The 27713-nt window shown below is 38.1% G+C and overlaps 1 protein-coding gene across 4 annotated transcripts; it reads right to left on the reverse strand.

Annotated features, from left to right (window-relative positions):
- Positions 1 to 289: 289 nt before the first annotated feature.
- scml4 (Scm polycomb group protein like 4) lies at positions 290 to 27170 on the reverse strand. Of its 4 annotated transcripts, XM_079474309.1 has the most exons (9): positions 26837 to 27129; positions 20902 to 21142; positions 13957 to 14183; positions 11473 to 11599; positions 6917 to 7117; positions 5608 to 5808; positions 4821 to 5024; positions 3952 to 4097; positions 290 to 3703 (listed from the first exon to the last, which is right to left on the reverse strand). In XM_079474309.1, exons 2-9 carry the CDS (start codon positions 21104 to 21106, stop codon positions 3578 to 3580), a joined length of 1437 nt encoding a protein of 478 aa, XP_079330435.1. In that variant the 5' UTR covers positions 21107 to 21142; positions 26837 to 27129; the 3' UTR covers positions 290 to 3577. The 4 variants fall into 4 exon arrangements, with proteins under 4 accessions (XP_079330435.1, XP_079330437.1, XP_079330436.1 ...); XM_079474311.1 differs by lacking the exon at positions 20902 to 21142 and having other exon boundaries at positions 26837 to 27170; XM_079474310.1 differs by lacking the exons at positions 20902 to 21142; positions 26837 to 27129 and adding an exon at positions 16232 to 16386.
- Between the last annotated feature and the right edge of the window lie 543 nt (positions 27171 to 27713).

A 27713-nucleotide genomic window follows, 5' to 3' on the forward strand; every position in this document is an offset into this window, starting at 1 on the left:
ACAGACAAAGTCCTTGAAGCAAAACTATTATATGAGAGAAAAATAAAATTGGTAAGGATTCATGTTTTTTAGAACCTGAAGTACATTTTTGTAGTGCATTTTTATCACAAATATTTTTCATTTACACACTGACCTAACAGATTGCATGTTATGATCATTAATAAAAACTAAAAAGTAGCAGGAAAGATGACAATAATATTGAAATCTGTGACCATGTCATAGAATTAATTTGAATTAAGAGGAAATAACCCCGTAGTGTAAATGCTATGTAAAATAATGACAGTTAAATGGCGTTTGAATATTCTGTATTTTCTCTCAGCAAAGAATATGTGAAAACTTGTATATTATACAGTACATATTGCAACATTTGAATGTAGATTCGTGCTATCACAGGGTTAAAGTGCGTTATCGTGGAGTTATACAACATGCCGGACAACTTAAAAATATGGAAATATGGAAAAAGCAGGGTGCATCCAAAAAAAGCTATACTTCCTTATGCCGCAGAGTCAGGATCATCTCAAAGATGGTCCAAGCCTTCATTAATAATTTAAAAAAGTCAAGTTAAAACAAAAAACGAATGATGGCATGGAAAATGTACTGAAGAATAAAATCATTCGAATTCAAATGAAAGGCATTACAACAGGTATTGTGTGGTGGGTCGATACAAAACAGTAAAACATCCCAGGGTTGCTCTGGTTGTATATCAGCACTTTTACAACGCCTCTCGTTCAATCAGATTCAAGGGCAAAACCCACTTTTATATACAGTAAAGCCATTTACAAAACTACAAATACAGTATAGTGTCCATTATGCTTTATTCTGACTCTTTCATAATGCTCTATTTTACCTCACTGACAGACACGCAATGCAGTCTGTCTTCAGTCACAAGGGTTCACAACACTGAAGCCAAACCGAAGAAAGCAAACTTTATGCATAAATACACAGTCATATTATAGCACCAACATGAATGGTCCGTGTTGTAGTCCCTCTATACACACGTTCGTTTTGAGTTTACAAATGTCTCTTTAAACAACCGTACGTGGGACTATCATCAAGAGCAGCATTCATAAATGTACACTTACATTTTCCATTATATCAAAAATGACATGGAATGACATGGCGTGGAGGCAAATACACAAACCTGACTAAAAACCATCTGAACAAAAGAGTATATTAAAAACCTCTTTTGTAGCCAGGAACATCTTAGTCAGCCAATGTCAGCAGAATATCTGCATGAGGTCAGAAACTACAAACTGTCCAGAAATGTATTAAAGAGTTTTTTATGAAAGTGTCAAGGTTTCCTACTTGAAGTAAGATTGAGTAATGTGAAGACATAGAAAGGAGCGCTTGCAAACACGCTTAAAGGATTTTAAGGGCTTTTAAAATGAATAATAAATAACTTTAGAAATGTACGTTTTCCTGTAGCTCAATGGTTAGAGGATGACGCTAGCAAAGCCAAGGTCATGGGTTTGATCCCAGCGATTGCACATACTCAGAAACAAATGTCTGGTACAATGCAAGGTAAGTCCCATTGAATAATAGCGTCTGCCAAATGCATGAATGTATAAATGTAAGTTATTTGGCGCCTGTGTTTTTCCTCTATTGGAGCCAATGGCTCCTTAATAGATTTTTTTGTCTGGAGCCCTGACCATGCAAGTACTGTACTGTATGTGTAAAATCGGTCTGCTTTTTAAGCGAATACATGAGTTAGACTTGGATATTCATCACTATTCATCTCTACTTTTACTTAATGACTGGAGCTCTAAAACCTCTTTATTATACTTGTTGAACTTACACCTCTGTCAGGGCCAGTTAAACACCATTGTCCAATACAAATGATACAAGACAAAAAATGAATACCATATTAAAATTCCAGGGAGCCCTGACTTCTTAAAGTGCAACTGGATTTAAGAGCTCACTGATTAATTCCATTTATTACGTTCTGCCCCAAATTTAGCTGATTCTTCACGTACAAATTTTTAATTTCAAAGATCTATTACACAGGGAATTTCCGAATGATAGCTACATAAAAAACGATTAAAAGAACAGGAACAGACCATTCAGACAGCCTCCCTGTGCAGAATTATAGACAATGATTCTCTACAGATGCACAAATTAGCATTACCGTTGCTTTCAAGGCAAAATGTACAACAATGAAGTCAAGCACAGCAAAGCCTGTTGGGAGCGGATTACACGTCAATGGTAAAATGATATTTAATGTTTTGCTTTGCTCTTTAACATATGAAATTTAATCTGTGGCTACTACATAAATTATAATATTTACATCTGATTGCGGATACAGAAAATTGTTCACTTAGGTGTAATCCACTTTGGGAGATGTATGACATCATCAGATCAGACTTAATTTGTTTGTCTGTCTGGAAAACATTATTTCTGAATTCTGTTTGAACAAAGAATATGAATAGAATAACTCATGAAATGCCTCAGAAAAATGATTCTTTCGCACATTTGTAGCAAGTTGTAGTGATTTTTTAAAACATTGAAATACAGCTGTTAAAAAAACAACATCGGAGGAAAAACCTCCAAAGTACCTCAGTATGTTCAAATAAGCACTGTAAGTGTATGAAAGGCAGTCGATTCAAACCACATATAATATGCACTAAAATTTACACAACTTAAAAAAAACGGGTTAAAACTTGTCTATGGATTTTGTAAGCAAACCACAAGCAGACATTTGGTGTGGTATAAGAGCAGCTCTTTAAAATTAAGCCTCTATGAGATGGACAAATGCAAAGGTCCTCTGTGATGTTCTCCTTGTGTTTGGTCCACTTTGCAAATCAAACCATTGCTTCAGTGCTGTGGTTTATAGTTGTTTCACCTGCTGGTTGGGAAACCGCACCTGTTGTGTATTACTGCGAGAAGTAACTGCGTTGTAGTGTATCCGGTTTAGTTCAAACTTTGGTTGCCAGGAAGGCATTCCAAGGCTTTGATGTAGTCTGGTCCATTTTATTTGTGCCTGTGATTTGCTGGTTGCAAAGTTTATGATGTACCCTGACAAGATGGAGTGCGTATCTGTTCAGTCAAAAGAAATAACTGTACAATGTTTAGATCGGATCTCTCAAGTTTTCAGCCTTTGAAGAAGATCTGTGTAAACAAACGCAGAACGATTCCTGGTTGTTTAGTGGAGTTGCGATGCCTCATATTCACCAGCAGGTGGCCGAATTTCACAAGGTTTTAGACAGAGTCAATGGCTCTATGCACACGAGTCTGGGCATGTCTGTTATCCATTTTTATAATGATTTGTGAGCATTATCACTTTAGTTTCATCTGGTCCCTTGCTTGTGGAGAAATCCCTCAACTTGAATCCCAGAATGCAGCTGAGACGACTTGTGTTAAGAGCAATATCATGCGCAAATGAAATGCTTGTGTGCATGATATAAGCACAAGTAAACGCTCTGGTCGGTCCTAAAATAACAAACAACATAAGTGACATTTAATGACATTTTTGCTAGATTGACCAGAGAATGGGGACTTGGCTGGAGGTGTGTCATAAGAATAAATACTGCAAGTGCATCTGTTTGTGTGTGTGTAGGGTAAATGGTGTTGCAGAAGCAGATCAGAACTTGTTCTGTTTTAGCTTGTCGATGTGGTAGCAGAGCTTGAGAGCAGGGCCCAGTTTAAGTCCCAGGTACTTCATGATCATATCGCTCTTCAGGAGAAGAAGAGCATCGCCATCGATCTCCTGGAGAAATAATCACACAATACGCATCAGAATGCTTACTAAACACTCAAGACAATGTTTTACTGTCAACATATTTAAGATATAAAGCAACTATACATGTACGCTAAAGGCACATTATGATTATATTGCTTTGAAATGCAATATAATAAACATGGGGGGCATTTTACCTATGAAGGGTTTTATGATGTGATAGCATGTTCGACACATGGTACTTGTTTGCATAAATTAATGTGCCAAATAAAACTCACATGTTTTCTGAAGAGATCCACGTGTGGGCCCAGCGATTGAGGGTCTGCATCTTTAATAAACCAGACCACCTCATCCACGCTCCACCTGGAGGGATCCTTACTGGGCGGGGGCTTTGCCTCCCCTCCCTCCGAAGATGGACTGTAGGCTGGGTAGAGGGATATCGAGTTGAGAGGTAGGATTATAGTTTTGGTTAATTCTGGGAATGCCTTTATTATTTGCATAAGGAATACGACAGAAATAAACGTGGGGAAAAAAATACAAAAAGGTTAGTCATCAGTTAAAACATCTGAATTTAGAATTCGTTGTGCTTCTCTCTTTTTAAAACTGGCCCCCATTAACTTCTATTGTATGGACACAAAACCAATGCAAGTGTGGGAACCATTGTTGTTCGGTCACCAACGTTCTTCAAAATATCTTCTTTTGTGTTCTGTGGATAAGGCATACAGGTCTGAAAGAGGATGAGTAAATGATGACAGAATAATCTTTTTTGGGTTAACCATCACTGAGAGAACCTTCAAGGAAATGGCAAAAAGAAAATAGTAAATAAGTAAATTGAAGGTAAAGTTTACCCAAAATGAAATTTCTGTCATAATTTACGTACCCTGTTATCATTTCAAACATTTCTCTCTTGTGCAGAACACAAAAGCCATTGTGAAGAATGTTGGTAACGGAACAATGGTTGCATTGAATGGGTACCGCCATTGTTTGGTTACCAACATTTTTCATAAAGGTTCTGATTTTTCATTTCACCTTCAGGTTAAATAAGTAAATCTGTGGGGAACCAAAATGTCTCCTCAATGGCATCGCTGTTAAGAATCTTTTATAGCACTTTTTTATAGAGTGTATTGCTGTCCATTTCCTTTCTTACCACTTCTGTTTCCTTCCTGGAATGTGCTGGGACTGGCTGCCTGTCTGCACACGCCTCCGGAGTAGGTGGGGCCAGAACGGAAACCATATGCAGATTTGCTGGCCGTGTACGGCGAGGACATCGCACCAAAGGCAGAGTCACTGGGGTCAACAGAATAGCGCTTGGGGTCCATTGAATCGCCATGGTAATCATCCATCATCAAGTCTGTTGCACAAAAAGAACAGCAATTTAGTGAAAATAATGCATTTAAGGGCCTAATTTGGGACAGGTTACTCATTGGCTTCACGAGTGCTGATTGGCCTGCACGGTCTTAATCAAATTACATGCATATATAAACACAGTGTCCATGAGAAATGAAGGGACCCTCTGAAGTGGGTTGTCCTCCTATAACCACGTTAACCATTGACATGGGATTAAATCACGGCAGAAGCTTTGCCTGTGTAGCCGAGCAGCATAATATTGTGTCATACTGATGTTAATGCTCTAATCTCTAGAGCACCCAAACCACATTCAGGGGGGGAGAGAGAGAGAGAGAGAGAGAGAGAGAGAGGGAACACTCAAACCACTCACAAAAGCACTCAACCCTTCACTGGCACTTAAACAGCTCAACTAGCACTAAAGGCCTTCTCTGCATTTTCCGAGGGGCAAATTGGACAGCAGCAGGGAAAGAATGTAGACCCAATCATCCAGGAACCAAATAAAAAAAATCACGTAAAAAACTTTCCCGTGACCATTGCAGGTTGAGCAAAGAGTAGAAGACTACTGTTTAAAATAAAGGAGTACGCACTTGACTTGGGCTGTCCGTCTGAGTGTTTCTCAGTGTGGAATGAGGAGGATGAGGAAGGAGATGATGAAGGGGCGATGGGCTGGTCACTGAAGAGGTTCTCACACAGCAGGCTTCGACACAGCTTCTTGAGGAAGCGCAGAACGTAGCCAACACTGTTTACCACAGGCAAGCTCAATAGATGCTGCTTACCATCAAATGTGGCTGATGAGAAAAGAAAGAATGGTTGAGGTTAACACGAAATGTTATGTAGCACAAACGTACTGTAACTTCCGGTAGACCTCCGCAAAGAATCAATTACTTTTGAGTAGGTTTAATTTAATACAATTAACATACAATAACATATTCACATTAAATCTATAAATATATACTTGATAAAAAACTATATAAATTAACTTAAAAAATGACCATTCAAATTAAATATAATAAACAAACAAACACAGACCGGAACTTAACTTTGAGCCAGGCGTGTGCATCGGATTGAACCATCTATACAATATACCTTTCCAATAAATTTTGTTTTACAGTGACTGTGTTTGTGTTTGTCTATATATTGATGGTTTTATTGGTTTATTGTTGCTATAGTGTTATATATTTTACGTACATGTTGGGCTCAGCTCAAATATGAGATGAGATGTTTATTCTAATAAATGTAAACACATTACTGTTATTGGTGCAAATGATATAGGTGTTTTAAAGGAACAGTTCACCCAAAAATACATTTCTGTCATCATACATTTTAGGGGGAACTATCCCTGTAATCGATGACGATAATGATACCTAAAAATACTGATGTAAAATATTATTAATGGCAAATAAGATTCTGTCTATTGTGGTATTGTGTTGAACCTAATCACATTTTCAAATGAAAAAAGTTGTCGGTCATGTGTTACTGTAATTATTACTATTACAGTAAAATGCATTATTAAAAGCAGCTTCATAATAAATGTACACAAGTAATTAATACCAAAACGCATATACCTAATAAGTAATATTACAAAGTACAATGTAAATTAAATCAAACACCGTAATAAAAAGTGCATATAGCTTATCTCCTTTTGAAACCTTGTTTCTCCTTAATTCGTGAAAATTCACCCTTTATGTTTGTCACTGGGTTTTGCAAATACCTAACCAATAGAAAATATTAAAAGTGCTTGTCAACTTTGACAGCACAGTATGCATCATTGAAAAAGGGTGACAGCATCTACAGTTTGTACAGTATTAATATCAATATCCTATGGAAAAGTCCCTATAAAACACATAAACCCAATACGTGTGTGTATGTGGACATTGTGTTTGTGTGTGAATATACCTGAGATCTTCTCTCCCCCGTAGCCCTTAGTGAGCAAGGTGAAGACAGCTTTCTGCTGGAACGCGCTGTCAATGCATCCCTGCACAGCCTGCTGGAGCACCACAGACGGCCTATCTGGACCCAGGTGATCCGGAAGCTGCATGACCTTCTGCCGGTCCAGGTTAGGGCCTGTGTTGACCTGCTTATTCACATAGATACAGACTGGGAAAAGGGGGAAAGAGAGAAAGAGAGAAAAGGTGTTTTAGAGTGCTTTCACACCTGAATCATTTAGTACGGTTGAATCGCACTAGAGTTCGTTTTTCTTCTTGGTGCGGTTCGTTTGGGCAGGTGTGAATCCAGCAATCGCACTCGAGTGCTCACCAAAAATGGACCAATTAAGCATACCGAGACCTCCTTGAAGAGGTGGTCTCGGTACAAATTTTCAAACGAACTCTGGAGCGGTGTGTTTGTGGTGAAAACATGATCCTACATCGAACAAATGTGTTCAAACTGTTTGTTGACAGTTTGCACTCGTATGGCAGCTCCCACACAACTTACAGTTGTGAGGAGCCTCGTAGAAATTTGGTCTGATGACCATATTACATCCCAACTTTCGAACAGTGTGATATTTTCATTTTTTATCAAACAACTCAGGGAAAGGGGGTTTAATAGATATGTGGAACAAAGCCGGGTTAAGGTAAAGAAAATCCACCAGCAATACATCCAAGTGCGGGATGCCCAAGTTCCCCTGGTACGATAACCTTGATAATATTCTTGGGACAAAACCGGACGTTGACCCGGTGGATGTTGTTGAGATCGCAATCCCCGCCAACATTGATGCGACTGATGCTAGCACAGCTGTCAGGGCTAACGTTACCAAATCTGACATGCGATGTTGACGGTGAGTTTATTTCATTTTAAAAAGCAGTTTAGGAAATACGTTCTCTCCCCAACGAATGATGTGGATGTTGTCACGTGACTGCAATTTGGTTATTTTCAACTGGTTTGGACCAAACCCATCAGTGTGATCTGAAAAGGAACCAACACTGCGGAAAAATGCTACAATGTATAATGTTTTACCATTGGTCCGGACCAAATGAACCGAACTAAAGGTGAGAAAGTGCCCTCACATGTTTGGAACATATAAGCACAATATGAAAGTTCTCTTTTTTGTTTAGTTTTTTTCATCTTAAGCAAAATTTGTCTACAAATATAATAGTGTCATTTAATATTAATATATTCATTATAATCGATTAATATTAATGTTTTTAAAATGCAAAACAAAGAAAAGAAAAGCCAACCACGCATACTGGCATTAAAATGCTCATTAATTTATTTTATTTCTATAATTTCTTTGCTTACATTAAAGCACACTAGATGCATTCTGGAACACTGTCAAATCATGCTGGGAAAACATGGATAATCACTTGTCCATGACAGCTCAAGTGCATGCTGTCATTTAAGCAAACTCACAAATTTGTCAATTTTCCAGTTCACATCCTCAATCAAAATATGCAAAATAGAAGCATTTTCAGCTGTTTCTACAAAGCCTACTTCATGTCACTTATGACATGTAGTGATGTACATCAACATGAATCTCTGATATATAAAATCTGTCCACACTCTGTCTGCATTGAATTGTACACACACACAGTACATTGAGACGCAATGCACAGCTTCCATGTTGACACTCGAATTGCCTTGTGGTTTCACCTTTAAATCCGTCACTTAAATATTTGTCAAGGAATCTTCAAATATTCCATGCCACATTTATAGATCGTTTCTGGAGGTCATGAAGGGGGAATTGCATTTCATTTCTAAGAAATACTCCAACAGATCCACATCCATTTCATGGGACTCAAGAGACAAGCAATGAAAGACTCGCTTGAAAGAGAAAGAGTGCAAGAAAAGGAAAAAGCTCTATTGGCAGATTCAGATTCTTGAAGCCTCCATAATGCTGTGTGCTGTGCATTTCAAACGCTAGCGACTGCGATAAAATCAACACAATCTTGCGGGAAATCGGCAACAGCAGGTCACATTTTAACTCTTATGAAATTGGTCTCAGCTCCAAATTTATGAACTGCACTCCTGCTGTTGCCAATTCTCATGAGATCAGTCTGAATTAAATAATCCTGCGATAAACCTTCTAATCAATTTATATATTTCGATTTCTAATAAATACAAAGCTCATTTTAAAAGCACTGTTTAGGTTTTCCATGTATTGTCACAGAAATATAACAAGAAAGAGCCGCAGAGAAGAGTGTGTGTAAAAATCCACCAATCACACACACCTACCGCTCCTCCCACACAATCTGTCCCCACTGACTTGACTCGCTCGTCTGCAGCATGCGGATGCTTTAATCTGACAGATCGCCATGCTGGGGGATTTCCTTCGTCGTCTGTCACACAGAAGCACCATGACCAGGAGTCACACACACTCACCATGCCGCCCGTGGGCAAAACAAAAGACGGCAACGTGTGCATGCTGTGTGTGTCTGTGCGAGAGTGTGTAACTAGATCGAGTCAACGATGAACAGGGGGGCGGGGAGGACTGCTTCCACAAATAGGTGATAAGACACAATGATCTTAAAAATAGATAATTCATAGCAAGATGCCAGACATGTAGGTTTGCAGACGGAGAAAATTCAACACACCCAGGAGAGCCAATATAAGATATATGTGCACTCACACATACACATCATCCAAAACACAGCAGAGGAGCTAATAATGACCCCGGGTCACCAGGGTCATGACCCCCACCAGCAGAAGAAACAACTCCCTTTGCGACCCCCACAACACATCCCCTACAAATTATACATGCTTTGTAACACAAGGGTGTGTGTGTCACTGCCTGAGGGGTTGAGAAGCGAGAAGTACTTTTTTTTACTTATATTTGGAAAATATCCAGTTAAAGGGATACTTCACCCAAAAATGAAAATCCTGTCATTACTCACTCTCTAGTTGTTCCAAACCTGTATACATTTCTTTGTTTGATTGAACAAAGAGAAAGATATTTGGACGAATGCTTGTAACCAAACAGTTATTGGACCCCATTGACTACCATAATAGAGAAAATCACAATGGTAGTCCAACATTCTTCAAAATGAAATATAATTTTTCTAATATAGTCATTGGGGTCCAAGAACTGTTTGGTTATAAGCATACTTCCAAATATCGTTCTCTGTGTCCATCAGAACAAAGACATTTACACAGATTTGGAACAGCCTGAAGGTGAGTAAATGATGACAGAATTTTTATTTTTGGGTGAACAATCCCTTTAATACACAGTGATAGTTCCGCATTGGCAAATCTTTTTTGTCTTTTCGAAGAAATAAATGCTGCTTTTATGCATATGAAGCAAAAGGGTGAACCGTGGAGCTTGAAAAATGAGCATGTTCTTAAAATTAAGGTGGAATTCCCCGTAATACATTTTTATAAAATCTAGAAGTGTGAGTGTGGCTTTTCCACTACACAAGATTTAAAAGTTCAGAAACTTGGTCAGCAGACAAAAGGCTCTTGTTCACTAACTGCTCCCTACAGCAAAGGGATTAAGCTTTCAGAAATAAAGGCGACTTCGGCCATACCTTCACAGCTTCTCATGTTTAATGTGGAACAGCACAGAGAACCAGACAGGTGCATTAAGAGGAATGGAAATACATTTAGATTCTCCGCTAAATTTGCACAGCAGACCATAAACTATCCCATCTTTGATTAGATCACACTGTAAATGTATTCAGTTAAAATGATGTGACTTCAATCTGAAATTCATATTTTGTTTAAATAAGATTTTTCCCAGCGAAGAGCTAAGAGGAGGACAGATTTGATATCTCCAGTAATACGGAGATAAATTAGAAGATAATGTCTCCACGGCTAGATAAGTCAGGTCTTCAATAATGTCCCTCGAGACTTTTACACCTATTAACCTTAAAAATAAGAGATGTAACTACTCTTCTCTCTGTATCTTGTGATGGATGTTATTGCCAGTTGGGGGAAGGCTCATACAGACGACAGGGTCCTGACCTCAAAGATGATGATTGTCCGTGTAGGCAGTGTAAAATAAAATCTTCACTATATATTTGAAACTGTATTCTTACAGTGTGTGTTTTTGCTTCTGTTTTTATTTCTAATTTAAATGTTTTAAATAAAAACACTTCTTTAAATTAAATATACAGTACATGTAACTGGCAGCCCTTTTTAGTCTCCTGAGTTATGAACGAGCATCCCTTGAGAAATAAGATTTTCCTCTGGGTATTGTTTTCAATAATTGATATCTAGTCTGGTTGTTATAAAAAAGAGACAGTGGTCCTCTCTCAACCCACGTGAAACCCATTTCATCTTATCATCTTATAATAACAGTTACCATAATTCAGATATATGGGTAGAAATACAGCCCCTACTGGGCAATAAAAAAGAGAATGAGATGCCATTGAGCCATAATGCAACTCCTTAGAGGATAGCAATTTCTCCATCTCCCACATGTTATTGTCCTTTCTATAGTTTCTGGGTTCCGCATGATAATGTTGCAGAATGCACGGAATGAAACAGAACATATTCAGGTGTTTGAGTGTTTTTGTTACCTGTGAGGACCTGTGAGGTGGCTGAATGGGGGACTGTGGCAGCGTCCTGTGGGATTGAGCTCATGTCTGGCTCAGGTGTGCTGCTGGGAGGTGAGATGGCCAGAGGTGTCATCAGGCGTGACTTTAGCTGTAATTAAAATATATATGTAAACATTTTTGTAAACATGTAATAAAATGTTTAAAGGAACAGTTCACCCAAAAATGCTGTCGTCATTTACTCACCGTCAAGTTGTTCCAAATCTGTAAACATTTCTTTGTTCTGATGAACACAGAGAAACATATTTGGAAGAGTGCTTGAAACCAAACAGTTCAAGGCCACTATTAAGAAGCATAGTAGGAAAATTGCATTATAAATGTATTTGTTCTGTTGAAAACAAAAGAAGATATTTGGAAAAATACAGTTCTAGGGCACTTCTGACTACTTTTGTAAATATTCCTACTATTGTAGTCAATGAAGGCCAAGAACTGTTTGGTTACAAGCACACTGTTAAAAACATATTTTATTACAGATTTTTCATGTATAATGTCCAAAAGACTGTAAATCTATAAAATTTTACTTTTTTATAAACAGATCTTTCATGTATTTTTAAAATACAGTCAAAACCTGTATGTAATTTATGGGGGAAAAAGGATATTACGCAATATTTCTGGTGTCCCAGATGCCAGACAATTTCCGTTTTTACGGGTGATTTTTGGATGATCTGTCCCTTTAATATGTTTTGATAATTAGCATAATAAACGATAGAAAAACACTAGAGAAAATGCTTTAAATCTTTTTTTACATTTAATAAATATGATCCAACAAATGTAATTTAAAAAATATAATCACAAAATATATCATCATAAGAAGTTAAAACATTTACGATTTTGCACCATTACATTAATATGATCCTTGTATTCTGTATTTATTCTAACTGTATATCCTGCACTTGCTAACTGCACTTCTGGTTAGACCTAAACTACATTTCGTTACAGTGTACTTGTATAAGTGTAATGACAATAAAGTTGAATCTAACCTAATCTAATCTAAACATGGTCCACATCACAATGTTATATATTTTTCTATTATCCCAAAACGAGACTTTAAAATGACACTATGTAACTTTTGGACCCCACTTTATATTATACAATAGAAAACTGCCACTTACAGTTGTTAAATTGCTTAGAAAAACTATAACTATTAGATTTAGATAATAAGGATGTATTTTTGGTCGGTCTCTTGCGAATCCACTTACATACTCATAAAAAGCATGTTACTCTTTAAATTGTATGAGCAACATTATGAGGTTTATGCTCAGACACACGTGCTAAAAATAACTCAAAAGCAGCAGACTGCAGAGACATCAGTCAAAGTGCAACACACTCGATCCCCTCTCTCTCTGCACAGTCAACATAAGACCTGTGCTTGGACCTGCCCATATACAGCCACACACAGTGTTATACATCCACAATCTAAACTGTATGCACCACTTAATGGTAATAACTAGAATTTCAAAATCAAGTGCAGGCGGCAGATCATTTTCCTATCTAGCGCCTAAACTTTGGAACAGTCTTCCCTGCACTGTCCGGGAGGCAGACACACTCTGTCAGTTTAAATCTAGACTAAAGACGCATCTTTTTACTCTTGCATACACTAGACTATCATAATATATATATTTCAAAGATCTAGGCTGCACTAGTTAGATCAACCGGAACCAGGGACACTTCCAATAACAACTGATGCATTTGTTGCATCAAAGAGTGCAGAACAGTACTCTACTCTCAGCCAGTCTTGTCTCATTGTTCCAAGGTTACCAGAGGGGGCAGGACGCAGTCCAAGGTTACCGGAGCGGGCAGGGCGCAATCCATTCCCAGACCTGACAAATGCTGGACGAAGGACGTGGCGACTCTACAAAACTTAAGTCGCTATTAGATTATTAATGATAATTTTAAATCTAACTTTGTTTTTTATTTTGCCTTGTTGTGCAAGCACTGTCGAGCTTGTGCAGAGGCTGCAGTTTTTGCCAGAGGGGAACTGGAATCCCCTGGTTAGGCCTGGTCTCCCTCTGAGGTTTTTTTTCTCCTCCAATGGAGTTTTGGGTTCCTTGCCACCGTTTGCATACTATATTGCACTGTTTGCCTGGCCGGGGGGGCTGCTAGAATTTGATAGTCTTATTTAATTAACACTGCATATAGGAATTTATTGTGTGTCTGATATTTGACCTGTGTTTTGACTTCCATAACCTTTTATGTTTTACTTATAGTCAATGTTTTCTTGTACAGCTGCTTTGTAACAATGAAAATTGTAAAAAGCGCTATATAAATAAAGCTGACTTGACTTGACTTGACTTAATGACATTTCCAGTTGTTCATTTGGCATACACTTTTATCTGACTTAACGTACACAGCATGAACAGTGGAGAGGCCTTTGTGGTGACTGTTGACCTACAAAAAACATTGCTGACATATATATATGGACTTGCAAACACTATCATATTTGCTGACCTTAAATCCAGGTTTCCTCCCTCTCTTTTTAGGCACTTTAATGGGTGGGAGGGATTCTGGGTAGCGAATCTGATATTCCGGGTGCCTTTTCAGGGGTGGGCGACCCCTTTTGCGGCCTGGAACTTTTCCACTAGGGGGCGGGAGGAAGGAGGGGCTAATAGCCCCAGGTGATTGCATCTCTCCGCCCCCTGACTGAACCGATGCAGCTGGAGGAATACTCATCAAACCTACAAGACAAAAATAACAAAAGAAATACTTGACAGTGTATTCACGTGAATATTGAATAATTCTTGGACCTTTTGCAATGTTAGAAGAAAATTATTGAATCCGGACTGTTGTATTACATTTACATTTAGTCATTTGGCAGACGCTTTTATCCAAAGCGACTTACAGATGAGGAAACATTGGAAGCAATTTTAACAACATAGGCAACAAAAAACATAAGTGCATCAAACTAGTCCATTAAAGCCTAGCACAGTATACAAAGCTATTAGATTTGTAATATGTCATGTACAGTATGCCTGATATTTGGTCCACCTGTCTTGTGTTTAAACACTTTTTATTGCAAATTAAGTCCAAATTTAAGTGGAAAACATGGCTTCATTTGACTTAATGTGTAGGTTGAGTAACGCAACACAAGACACAAAACCACATCTTCTAACACTGTGACACCAACTAACCAAAACATACAAACGAACAAATTTGTGGAGACTGTATGCCATTTTTACCTAATCCACAAACTAATCTGAAACTAAAATGGGCAGACAGCCACACAACACCACTAGAAGTAAAAAAACATCAAGACCATAGCCTGAACACATCAACCTATCGTGCTATGTTTAAAGTGACCCAGACAAGATGAGGTACCTGTAGTAAACCGTCTAGATAAAACAAAAGATATACAAAATGCATAAAACCCAATGCAGATTAACCATCATTCTTTTTTTGAAAGCCCTGGACAAACATACTTGTGAATCCGAAACTGGTCTGGTACCAATCATCTGAAGAACAAAAGCCTAATAGTGAAGCTGTAAGGTGGCCTGCACTGTGCAGAGGAAACAGACACTGAGCCACATAAAAGCATCTTCTCTATCCTCCGTTCTTACAACTCTCTCTCTCTCTCTCTCTCTCTCTCTCTCTCTCTCTCTCTCTCTCTCTCTCTCTCACACACACTCATCCAGTCCCCCTCCCCCAACCCTCATTCACTCTCTCCCCTCCCCCTCCAGCGGTGGCGCCGGGCCTCAAGATCAGCCCCTGACAGACAGTCTCCGGACTTATTCCTCTTTTCTAAAGGATTCCCTCCAACTCTATCATCTCTCAGACTTTATGGTTAAATGGAATCATTCAGTTTAAATAATTTTGAACAAAGATAGATTTAAGAACCATATATAAATATGTCCATAAAAATACAATGTACTTGTACTTGATGAATTTGGTTAATTTCATATTGGTAATGTGGAAAAAACAACTAGCAAACAAATGAACAGCAGAAAGGACTAGACATAAAATAATTGTTGTTTAATTTGTATAATCATGCTCTAATTACATAAAACAATATTGCATCAGAATATTGAATAGGCTTTATTTATTTAACATTCCAGTCAAAGGTGGATAATAAACATCATGCCTTGTGTGCAGTGTATTCTGCAGAAATGCTAAAAGTGTGCAGACAATGGACAGAAGCTCTGCTATACATAAAGAGATACTAAAGATACAAGGACACAATTCGGCTATATACTGTATTTACAGATAAACATTGAGAAGTAGTAGAGACACAGAAGGTTATCTGCACAGAACATCAAGCAACGTGCCAGGTTATAATATATTACGCATAGATATTAGGAAAAAGTTGATTTCTTGATTTATGGTTTATCTACAGACCTTGTGGAAGACCCAACTTTCATTTTATTCCTATGCACTTTTCTAAACGTCAAATCATTGCCACTCACCTGCGCGCGCTCACTCAGTCTCATGCAACAGCCAGGCCAGCCGTAATTACATTCATCTATTTCTCACGCAGCGTGATGCGTTTTGTACATCTACATAAGTCACACATTATACTCATTTAGATGAAAAAACAGGGTCACCCGACAAAACGTGCAGAAATAGCCTGACGGCAACATTGCAAATAGAGGGTCAAAAATAGAGCACCGCTCCTCATGCGTGTTCTCATGTTTACGAGCAGTGTTGCATTGCGCGACGTCTTTTTATCTCTCGCAATCTTACAGCTAAATCAGAGGCAAACGAAACAAATGTCCAGAGCCTGAACACTCACCGACCGATCGGCGCTGGAGGGGATTCGTTGTGTGTAATGTCAAGAATAGCATAAACTCGTCCGCGCTCGCCCGCTTCCGTGCCTCTGTCGGTTTACAGACCGGCCTCAATAATTCTGCGCTTCTGAAAGCCCCGCCAGCCCTGAGAGCTTCCACCGCGCGCTCCCGACACCACCGCGCGCTCCGCAGTCGCTACATCGTCCTCCTTCTGTCGTCATGGCAACTGGGCTATTAACATCCTCCCTTTTCCAAATAGTCATGCTGATGCGGAGCCTGCGGAATAATTTACACTACACCAGCGTTTAGTGCAGATTCCCAAAACGCTTTGAACGCTGCCAAAAGCAAATGATGGAAACTTGGGGAATACATTTAATGGTGCAAACAGCTGTCTTAAACTAAATGTTTCGATTGAATCTTTTTTGTTTGAAAATATAATTTAGGACAAATGTACGATCAGTCGAATTAGCATAATTAATAAATAACGGCTTTGGTTTTCAATAGCTGCAGTGTGTAAATAAAAAGGTGTGTTTGCAAAAATGCTTTCATCCGTGGGATGCCTAAAACTCAATTTGCCGGATTTTGGTGTGGGGTTTGATTTAACTGTCAGCCTTTGTTATTGTATAGACCGTCTCACGATAATTTAATATATATAGACAATATCAATAAACACATCAAATAACCTTGTGATTTATAGCATAATGTCGGCTAGATTTCGTTTTTTAATACAGAGCCATGATTGTTTAACAATTGTAAAGACACTAATAAGAAGTTAACCCCACAATCATCAGTGATTGAGTAAATCGAGTTAAATCCCTAAATGTAGTCTGTTAATATACGACATGCTTTCGTGATTCATGGGGTAGCCTTTAGGCCTACTTATTAAAAAATAATACTCATAAATACTCACAGATCTTAGAACTCAAGCATGTGCATATTTATTTGCTTACAATGTGTATTTTAAACGAAAAGTTATAAATAACAGTAATCTTCCATGGAGGCAGAAAACAAGTTCCACATTTATTTATTTAATAATCAAAATCTACATTTACAAATAATCAAGGCAACTTACTCAATTTTTTCTCCTCTTCCCTTACCCCTCATTCAGCCCAATTAATAACTGTGTAACATAAATAATTTAAATATTTGAATATAAATGTATAAATATTTTTCAAAAGAACACGGTAAAAAATGTAAACAAAATATTTTTATGAAAGCTCAGAGAACTGTGCACTTAAAAGTATCCATCTGAAATAGTCAATAGGTTATTGTCTAAATGTGACATTTCATTAAATAAATTAAAATGCATTATTGCAAATCACATGAGGCCTACTACCATGTTTCAGTTTTTATAAACTAAAATAAGTGTTCGATGCTGTTAGTACTCTTTTAAATAAGATACACTGATAGCACCACTGTCATAAATAACACAATTATGTTTAATCACACAAAACAAAAAAATCATGTGCGAAAGAAAATGAGCAAAAATATTAACCTCCCCTACTAACACACCAACCACACAGTGCTATTTTTCGACTGACGTTTAACATGTTAATGTTTTATGTGTTAATGTAACCCTGAGGCGCTTGCAGTCATTGACCATTGATTTGAAACACAGTTGGGTGCAGGCCCCTGCCAACACCCACCCACCCACCTGCCACCCAACCCTTGCCCTGATTATGGATTTAACTACATACGCTTCGGTTGGATCAGAGGATAATCCCAATCCTCTACTCTCTGTCTGCTGACGTGGATCTAACCACCGAGTGAATGAAGCTCCGTCCTTCCCCAAATCAGCCCCCCACTCACCCGCCTCAAAGGAACGCTGGGAATGCACAGCACTCCCTGAGTGTGCTAGGCAATGACAGGAGGGGGGATGTACCACACACGCTCATACTGCTGCATGCTGGCGAGCTCACAGACAGCACAGTCATGCATCTTCTCGCTTGCTCTAAGTAGCGTATAAAACTGATACACACGACAAAGGATTAACCTCAAGACCATGTAAGCATTCAATACTTCCAAAAGCTAGATGTATACATTTAAGCAACCAATGTATGAAAAGGTTATTTACAATTAATAAGTTGTATACAATACGAAAAATACACACACACCTGGAACTCCTTTCAAACAGAGCCGTCACTGACCTCCCACATGGATACTTACATGTGATAAACTGCTTCCAGGTCAAGTGGAGGTCAAGCCAATTGTCTCTCAAGTGTCAATTCCTCCCAAATGCATGTCATCACATGTAAACCAACAAACAGAGCTGGAAGCTGAACTTGCTGAAGCTGAAGTTCAAGTTCAACATCATTACGCTATAATTTGCAGGGCAATGAAAATTAAGATGGTAACAATTATAACAATGACAAATTATTTTGCTGTGTGTTGTAAGATATAGCCAGTATGTGTAAAAATATAACGTGAGAAATGTTCAGTATTTTACAGAGAATAGAAAACTAAAACAATATAGGTACCCGCCATTTACACAAAGAACCACATGCCTTCAATACAACAAAAAGAATGAACACAGAAATGCCAGCGCCGGCAAACTATAATAGACATACACAAAATTAAATGGGTCATCAGCCAGATCAATAATCTACTGTGAGTTGCTATGACAACGCTGCTTGCCAATGCTTAATAAAAAGAAAGAAAGAAAGAATCTATGAATAAGAACTTGTGATTCATTAGAAGTATTTTGCTGGCATAGCATTAAAAGTAACATCCGCTCCCACGGCTGAGACACAGTGGTTAATAACTTTTGACACGTTTCACTTTGGTTATATCTCAACAATGCATTAAATTGTGCTCAGATTGGCAGATATCAAAGTCTGCAAACAAACTCCATACAAATTTTATCACATTCCTTGAAAAAATGAATAAATAAAAATATGATTAAATGTGCCAAATTAATAAATGTAGATGTAAACTATCTGGGCAATGCTATCCACATTCATTTATTCTAATTTCTGTCTATTAGAAGATTTTATAGAATTTATAATATTATGGAATCGAAACCTGAATCTATTTGATACTTGTAGTTAATGAAACATAACTGAGATCTCAACAGTGTCTCATGCGTTATCAAAGAGCAACCTCTTAGAAACAGATTTTTTTCTGTGTGTCCTCACACAGTGACAGTGGAGACTGAACTCTGTGAAATGCATTTGGACAGTCCATTGAGCCTGTCGCAGAGCTGGCCGCCATTCACCCATCCAGCTGATTGCTATATTTAATTTCTAATTATGGCTGTACGCAGAAGCCAATAAATCAAAAGTTAATTAAAGTCATGGATTCATCTTTAGTGGCAACTCAATCATCTCAAACCCATTAACACTGCAGATGAATGACAACTTCACACGTGCGTGCGTCTGTGTATGCGTGGATGCGCGTGTCTACTGTATGTAAATGATAAAGTAGGACAAAAGCGGGAGGGCATATTTCATACACTTTTGCGTAAAATAAAAAAAATTCCCCCAAAAAATGTCTTACATTTACAGGCAAAAAATAATAATTGCTAGGCCTCATGAGACTAGACCATCATTTGAAGTCAAATGAAAATTTTTCCACTTACATTAACTGCATGAACAGTCAAATACACAAGCGCTGAATTACTATACAGTTGGTTTGACGCATGACTGAGACTGTAAGTAAACTGCTACATTGTTCACACATCTGATCACACAAAAATTCATATTGTGGTAAACGGCTAATATTATATGTCAAAGGAATGTTGCTTTGACTTGGACAAATGGTGTACAGCTTCTGGAAGCTTTTGCTGAACCAAAAGATCATAAATCTTTGACTCTGGTTTCAGAGTCACATACCCGGAATAGCCTTTAGCTATAACCTAAAACATTCTCACTGATTGCACATATGCACACATGCTCACACAGACATCCACCCGCAAACACCAAAATAACAAAAGAAGAAAGCAATATGTCTATTTTTAAAGCGAGAAGTCCTCCAGCCAACGCCTAACATAAATTGATGTGTTACCACTCACAAACAACAGCAAGTTGTTTACTTCATACATGGCAAGTTGCCATAGCAACAGAAGGGAAACCTGAACCTGCAATGTGATAGAGCGAGGTGAAAAATAGCACAAAGATTTACGTTTCTGTATAATACGCATAACATTTTATTTTCATTCACCAATCACCATACACTAAAAAAAAGTAAGAAATATAATAAAAAGAAAGAATTTCTCTTTCTCTCACACCATGAGGTTAGGGACTGCAATAATAAAAAATGACACACATTATCGCCATTAATCTTGTTGGAGCTAATCCAAATGCTGAGGGTTCTGTACAATGAACTGAGGATCTCATCTTCATTCTGTCCATTTCTTGGACATTTCTCCATATTTTTCCCTCTTGTGGTCAATTATCCTTCCCTCATATCACTGATGTTCAGTTTAATATGATTTAAAGGCTGTCAAACTGTATAATAGTACAATCTTGAATATTATAAATACAGTTTTCCCTAAAAGATGCATTTGCTAAGACTAGACATCTTCATAGGTCAATTTAGTAAAATGACTTACGAACGGAGGTCGTACAAAAGAATTATGAACAGAGAACTTGAGAAGCCACCTACAAAGTTTTAATAGTTATTCAAAACAACACCTTGTCAATTCAGCTGTTCGATAGATGCGAATTGAAGATCTTACTTTGTGAACAAGTAGGAGGTGTCTTATCACTCAAGCTCCGCCCACTCTGCGCTTCCTCTCCCTCCAGGTCAACCAGTTGCCAAAGGCCCCTCCCCCTGTCGTCACTGCGATCAAGGCGAAGGCGGAGCCTAACACTCCGCACACCCAGGACGCTCGGTATCCAGGAGACAGTGGAATCCTCCAAATCCCTGCCACGCAGTCTCATTCCCACAGCAACTCACACATCGACCAAAACATCACACTTGGAGAAACAAAACAAAAAAATTGAAAGAATTTTGAACCAGAATGCATGAAACATGAATTAAAAGGTCAAAATGTCAAAAGATTGGAAAGAAACTGGATGCTAAATATCTAAAAATGACAAACCCCACAGCTTAATCTTCTAATCCAAATCTCATGGGGAATTATTGTTTCGTTTTAGGTAACAATAGCCTATTCTCATGTTGAATAAATATGCAATAGCTTCCAAAGCTATTTAAGATTTAGGGTTAAGATACGAGTTTTAAGGTCATGTGTCTGGAAGAGAGTTGTCACTCTTTTCTCCAAATACAAAGCATGTAAAAGCATAAAACGTCCTTTATTTGTCATTATGTTTTCTGTTTATCACCTTTTTACACATTTGTGAATGACAACAGCTGAACGCCATTCTCCTGTTAGAAAGACACATTACTGTAAAAGCACATGACTTTAGGACCAAGAATTATCAAACCGTTTGCTTCAACACTGGACAGCCTGCCTTTTGAAAATCAGAATTACTTGGCAAACATTATACTACCTCATTAGTATTCATGAGCCAAGCTGATAATGTCTGTAATGTGATAATAACTAAACTATTAGGGTACCTCACACGCACCATTGCAGGCAACTGTGGATTTCAACCCTGCATCGAGTCACACATTTAAGATTTAAGTTAAATGACTTGCCCCAAGTGTGTAAATTTCCATGTGCCTGTCGAATTAAGTCACTCCAATCACATCTTTCCCATTATATTTTTATGTTCAGTGCTTTCTCTTTCAGAAAAACTGACAATTGCAACAGAGGCCAGTTGACAGGAATATAATACAAAGGACATTTAAACCACGCAATAATCTGAAGAGGAGAGTCTGACCGCCAAGTACCCATGACTTTAAATGGCAAAGATCCAAGTGTACACAGAAAAAACGCACAACATCACGGGCACACAGATACTTATATGTACGGTATCTCTATAAAGAGAATGGTGGCCATGGGAATCTGGGCACGGTTCCATATTGTCAATTCTCTGGCACTTTCTGCATCCATACCTTCTACTCTTGCCAAGAATGTATTTAGCAAAGATTGTCCATTAATTACATCATCATTCCTGAATGGTAGGAAGTATGTTGAGCCATCAGATTGTCCTTAAGTGCAATTGTAAACAGCTTTTTCTATACAACTGGTTGCATTTCCAAAGGCAAATAGATATTTATAAATAAATATTGTAAAGTTGCACAGGGGTTATTTACTTGTTTTGCGTCTGTGTACATACGTAAGGTTTTTACACACGCTTGGGTTATCTGATATATATACTGTATAGTACACATATATTCCACTTATATTCCACACATTTCACCATTGCCACCAAAATGCTCCTTTTTTAGAACCACATCACAATATAGTATAAATACACTATTGTACATATTTGCATATAAAACAACTTATATTAAAATAATTGTGTATCATTTTAGATAATAACTTGGTATTCTTCTTGTCTTAGCCTTGAGCACCTCAATGTTGTCTCAACTACAGCAGTCATTATGTATTAGTCTAAATAAATAAAATATTTCGATCCTAAATGCTGTTTTGTAAATATCTGTGATTTATTCACAATAAAGCACTGGCAATCTCCTCACCAAGCTGCTATCTGCATCACCGCTTACTTTTATTTGTCTTGCATAGTAACATTCTGTTTGTGTTTATATATCAGATGCTATCTTCTAATGGAACAATGTGATTGAATGATTACACTTACAAAATAACATTTTATATAACATTTATATTCACGTTTATTATGTGCTAACCATTGTAAATAAAGGTACTCCAGGCTGTGCCATATTGAGAATATAGTCACAACTGAAAGGTCTTAAAAAAGCATAACGACACCTACTGCTGTGACTTTATAAAGACTATAATAAAGCACAGCCTCAGGTATCTAGTCCTAAATCTTTTAAACCTAATAACAGACTCTAGCTGTGCAAAATACACAATTTTGCACTCATGTTCTTTCTTGGAAGTGAAAAATACACCTCTGACCTGCTCTACTATGCATATAATTCACATTTTATAACAACAAATAAGAAATACCTTGCTCAGAATAACAACAATAAAAGGGGTATATTCTGAGTGTGTGGATATGAAAAAGCAGTGATTTCTCAAAAAAAGAAAATTAGATGACTATGCCACACAGTACAGTTATTGTGAGGGGATATGAAGAATAGCTTTTTTTACCAAGAAAAATGTCAACTGGACAAAGGTCCTTCCTTTACTTCTTCCTGTCTTTTAACATCTAACCTAACTCAAGCATCCTCTTTGAGCCAAACTTCAGAGGGAGTTTAAGCATTGCGAGCACTTTAAGTCATGGCACATGACTCCACAACTGATTCTGCAAACAGTCCAGCATTTCTTTTAACTGAAGCAAGCATTTTTGTAGTACAAGGGAACTGAAATGTATGCACAGTTTTCACTAAGACACATTTTGTCCTGCTTGGCGTATGTGTTTCTCAACAAGCATTCATATTCATGAAAACTATCCTCAATGAGCATATGTGATTTTAACTTAATGAATCTTTTTTTCCAAGTCTACTCATAAGGTTTTGATAATGTTTTCATGTATGCACATATTCTACAAAGGGAAACACAGCAACTTACTTGGGTGGGAATTATGATAAAGTATTGCAATGAATTGTACATCTAAAGAAGCTGGATGTTTTGTTCATTCATTTGAGTATAACTTTGAGTTTTCTTTTTTCTAAATTCAGCCCCTCTATTATTCAATATAATTTAACAACATAATCAATGTGGTTGCTCGTCTTTGTTTCTCTGGGGCTAAATTAGTTACAGAATGTTCAAAGAAGAAAATGTATAAAACAGTGACAGGTGGAATCCACAAGGTCATTTCTATCAGGGGTGGGAGTGCTCACAAATCTACTGACTCATTCCAGTGCTGTTTAATGGGAGTAAAGGGACCCAGTGATGATCAATCATATCACACCCTGTCAGCCAGATTACATATGATACTTCCTAAACCAGGCTTCAGTGGCTTCCAACAATGAATCACTCCAAAAGAGTGCTGTGTGTTCACTACTGCCACAATCGAAGCCTCCACCCTCTCTCTCTAGTTACAGTATAATAAATTAAACTTATATGGGCATTATGGGTGTTTTCATGCTTTGCTCTCACAGAAGAGCGGTAATAATGTCTTGCCCTTCCACATAATCCTTGTAGTGAGGGCCACACTTGGACGGTGCTTCATTAGCATTCATCCATATTTTATCATATTTATTCATATTTGCCCTTGCGCTCTGTAGGCTGAGAGAGGCTTAGGCCCCCCTTGAGATATAACTTAAGCTGCAAAAGACGAAACCGGAGACACAGACACATTTTGAATTTCAACATTAAAATTCACTTGTGATTCACACTTAGACACACACACACACACGCCCAAGAAAAATATACACAAAATGATCCATCTGAAATATTAAAATGCTTTCAAATGCAAATTAATCTGAGGCATTTGAAATACAAAAATATCTAAATGGAGGCCAAAATTAAGACAGGGCTTATGAGGAATCTAAATGGGACATAATGTTGAATTATGGAGAGAGTAAAAGCCTGCATAAAGTAAAATTGCTTAAACAGAAACCCAAAATCAAATTTTATTGTGACTTCATCTGTGATAAAAATGCACTCTAGATCCACCCATTAGGTAAGAAAGGGACAAATCCAGCCGTTGAGTTATATTAGACCAAATTGTTTTTTATATCTGGCCCAACCATGGGTTGAAACAACCCAACATAGTTATAAATTAACCCAATGGTGGGGTTAGTCCCTTTTTGACTCAAACACGGGTTGAAACTAACCCAGCATTTTTAGAGTGTATTACTGTCACTGCTTGCTGTAGTCAGCAAACCAACAAGATTGAATTTCCTTGTCATTCAGTTTAAATACAGTAGGCTTTACAGTTTGTGTATCCACAATAGGAGACATATTTAAGCAACTTCAGTTTAAAAATGGAGGGCAAGCCTTGGGGCAAATGGCAAATGAAGATGCATTTTAATGTCCCACTTACGTGATAATAGAAGAACCCAACAATGGCAATACTGAATAGACCGGTGGGGTGGGAAACTCTTGTAAACAGACATTTAAATAAAAGGGTTCATGACGAAGACCATCTAAATGACCTTGGGGTTCATCTGAAATTTCACCCAGCTAAATCACAATCGTAATCACGCCCTCAAGAATCACTTCAGAAAATTGCCACACTCACATCGGGCTTTGGAAAAGCACTCAGCCTTCCACAAAAAAAAGATTAGCCACTTCTGGGTCCATTATTCCACAATCATGTCTTATTTCAGGTCATTTTCAGAGCAGGGAGGAGTGTGAATTTTTAAGGACTGTGCGAGGCTCTCCACAATATCCTGCTGTTATCTCTGATAAACAAGGTCAACAGAAAATTATTTATTTATCTTTCTGTGAGGTATTTCCTCCCATGGACCATACCATAAACTGTTAAAGGGCAGGACTTCTTTTGCATGACCCTAAAGTGATCTGTGACTGGAGGGGCGTGTTTTTCTAACCACACACACACACATATCATCTCCAGTGGCTTATTTTGTTCAATAATAAAGACTGTGTGTATCCACTTATTCACCCTGACACACTCCCTCAGGGTTTGGTAATACACACTCCACTTCACGTGTGTGGGTGTCTATGTGTGTGAGCGTGCGTGCGTGCGTGCGTGCGTTCGAGAGCGAGAGAGAGAGAGAGAGAGAGAGAGAGAGAGAGAGAGAGAGGGGGGGGGGGAAGGACCTCACATGACTCATTTTGAGTGTGCTTAACCTCTGAAGTTGCTCTTTCTAAAACATTACTTGGGTTGGATTAATAATTAGCTCACATTGCTATCAGGTATGATTTTAAAGTTTCAGACAATCGCAAATGGGAATTAATAGTAATGCAAGTATGTCAATCGAACACACAAATACATTAATTTATATTACGTAAACCATGTGAGTGTGTGTGTGTGTGTGTGTGTGTGTGTGTGTGTGTGTGTGTGTGTAAAGAGTGGCATACTTCTCTAAAAGAAATTAAATGTATTACTATAATTATAATCCCCTTACAACATGTGTTCCTATTATGCTGTCTGAACTGCAGGCCTGTAGGACTTTAGGGAAATCGCCGACAAAACAATCTCTTGACAAAGGTGGGGCAGGTAAAACGTCCCACTGGAGCATATATCACAGGCTCGTAAACCCTATTAATAAAACGAACTACTTGATGTTTCTAACAGTGTTTTAGCAAAGTGACTGCAGAAAAACACTCACGTGTGCTGTAGGCTGTGGGAAATTATTCGATTAAAATTATGTAATTGTTCGTATTTACTGACTCTTATAAACACAGTCTCGGTTTTGCATAATTAAGTACAAACCCAACATGTAAATGACATGCGTGCGATTCTCGTGAAGAAAAGTAGGCATGGCCGATATTGCTTTAAATGCTGCCCGTTTGATCGCATGATAAACTGAAAGACAGGTAACGTTACCGAACAGTAAGTTATAACAGTTATAGCCTAGAATGTCGGTAAACCCCAAAGCAAACAACACTGACTGTTGTGGCCAATTCATTTTGCCTAAATAACCTCGCGTTTTCAAAAAAGATGAGCAAAGATCCATTTGGGAATAACGGGTAACCGCAGATTTACCTTTGCGTGTGTCTGTTAGATGTATCCCAGTCTTACAGAACAATTTCCTCCAGAAGCAGCAGCTGGACTGCGGACTCGATTTTCTTTCCCCGCCGCCGGTGCAGAAGTGAAGTCGCGCGAGGACCGAGGCTCGTGTTCCCGGAGCAAAAACACAGCCGGTTTCAGTCGCACTTAGACACGGTGCCAAACTGATCCGCACCCCGGGGATCTAATTAAATGACAAGACGCGGGGACGTCTGGCGAAACGTTAATGTTTTTTGCATAGGTAACAGTTGTGCAAAACGATGTAGACTAAAACACCCACACAGGATATCCGACTGTATCCTCCAAAAGAAAAAATCAATTGCAGAAATACTGTCTGCATTAACCCTGTGTATATTTGCCTATGCGGGGCTCTCTCGTGCGGGTTGGAACAAGACCACCTGAATAAAAGCTCAAATTAACATCGTTTGTGAACTCCGTGCGATTTGACGCTATTTTAAATAGATTATTTCCTTTCAGGTTATTTTCAATAGTATGGTGACTTTATATTAATCGGTTTGTTTAGTATGGCGTTTCGATTGTCCTTTGTCGTAATTGTTACGTCAACAGCTGTCATTTTATTCTGTGAAAACATCAGCGACTCTACGAGCTCAACAAGGCAGATTTTTTGTTTCGCTTTTTAAAGACCATACACAGATATTAGCCATTGCGTTAAATATGAACATAAATTACAATTAAATTACATAAATTACCATCGGCTGAATTACAATTATGCCACATAAATCTATTCTGACTTGTCCTGCTGTAAGAGTGAACCCTACAGAAATAGGCTACAAATAGGCTAAATTAAGCGATTTCCTTTTAACAAAATACGGGTCAAACCTCATGGTGCTGG

The sequence above is a fragment of the Barbatula barbatula genome, assembly GCF_947034865.1.
Source record: "Barbatula barbatula genome assembly, chromosome: 15".
NCBI lineage: Eukaryota > Metazoa > Chordata > Actinopteri > Cypriniformes > Nemacheilidae > Barbatula > Barbatula barbatula.

Coding starts and splice junctions, on each gene's coding strand:
- scml4 (XM_079474309.1), bottom strand. CDS start 21,106: ATGAGACTGCGTGGCAGGGATTTGGAGGATTCCACTGTCTCCTGGATA. Junction 4,098..4,820: donor CCAGGAAGGAAACAGAAGTG/GTAAGAAAGGAA, acceptor CCCTCTACCCAG/CCTACAGTCCATCTTCGGAG. Junction 3,704..3,951: donor TGGATCTCTTCAGAAAACAT/GTGAGTTTTATT, acceptor TTATTTCTCCAG/GAGATCGATGGCGATGCTCT.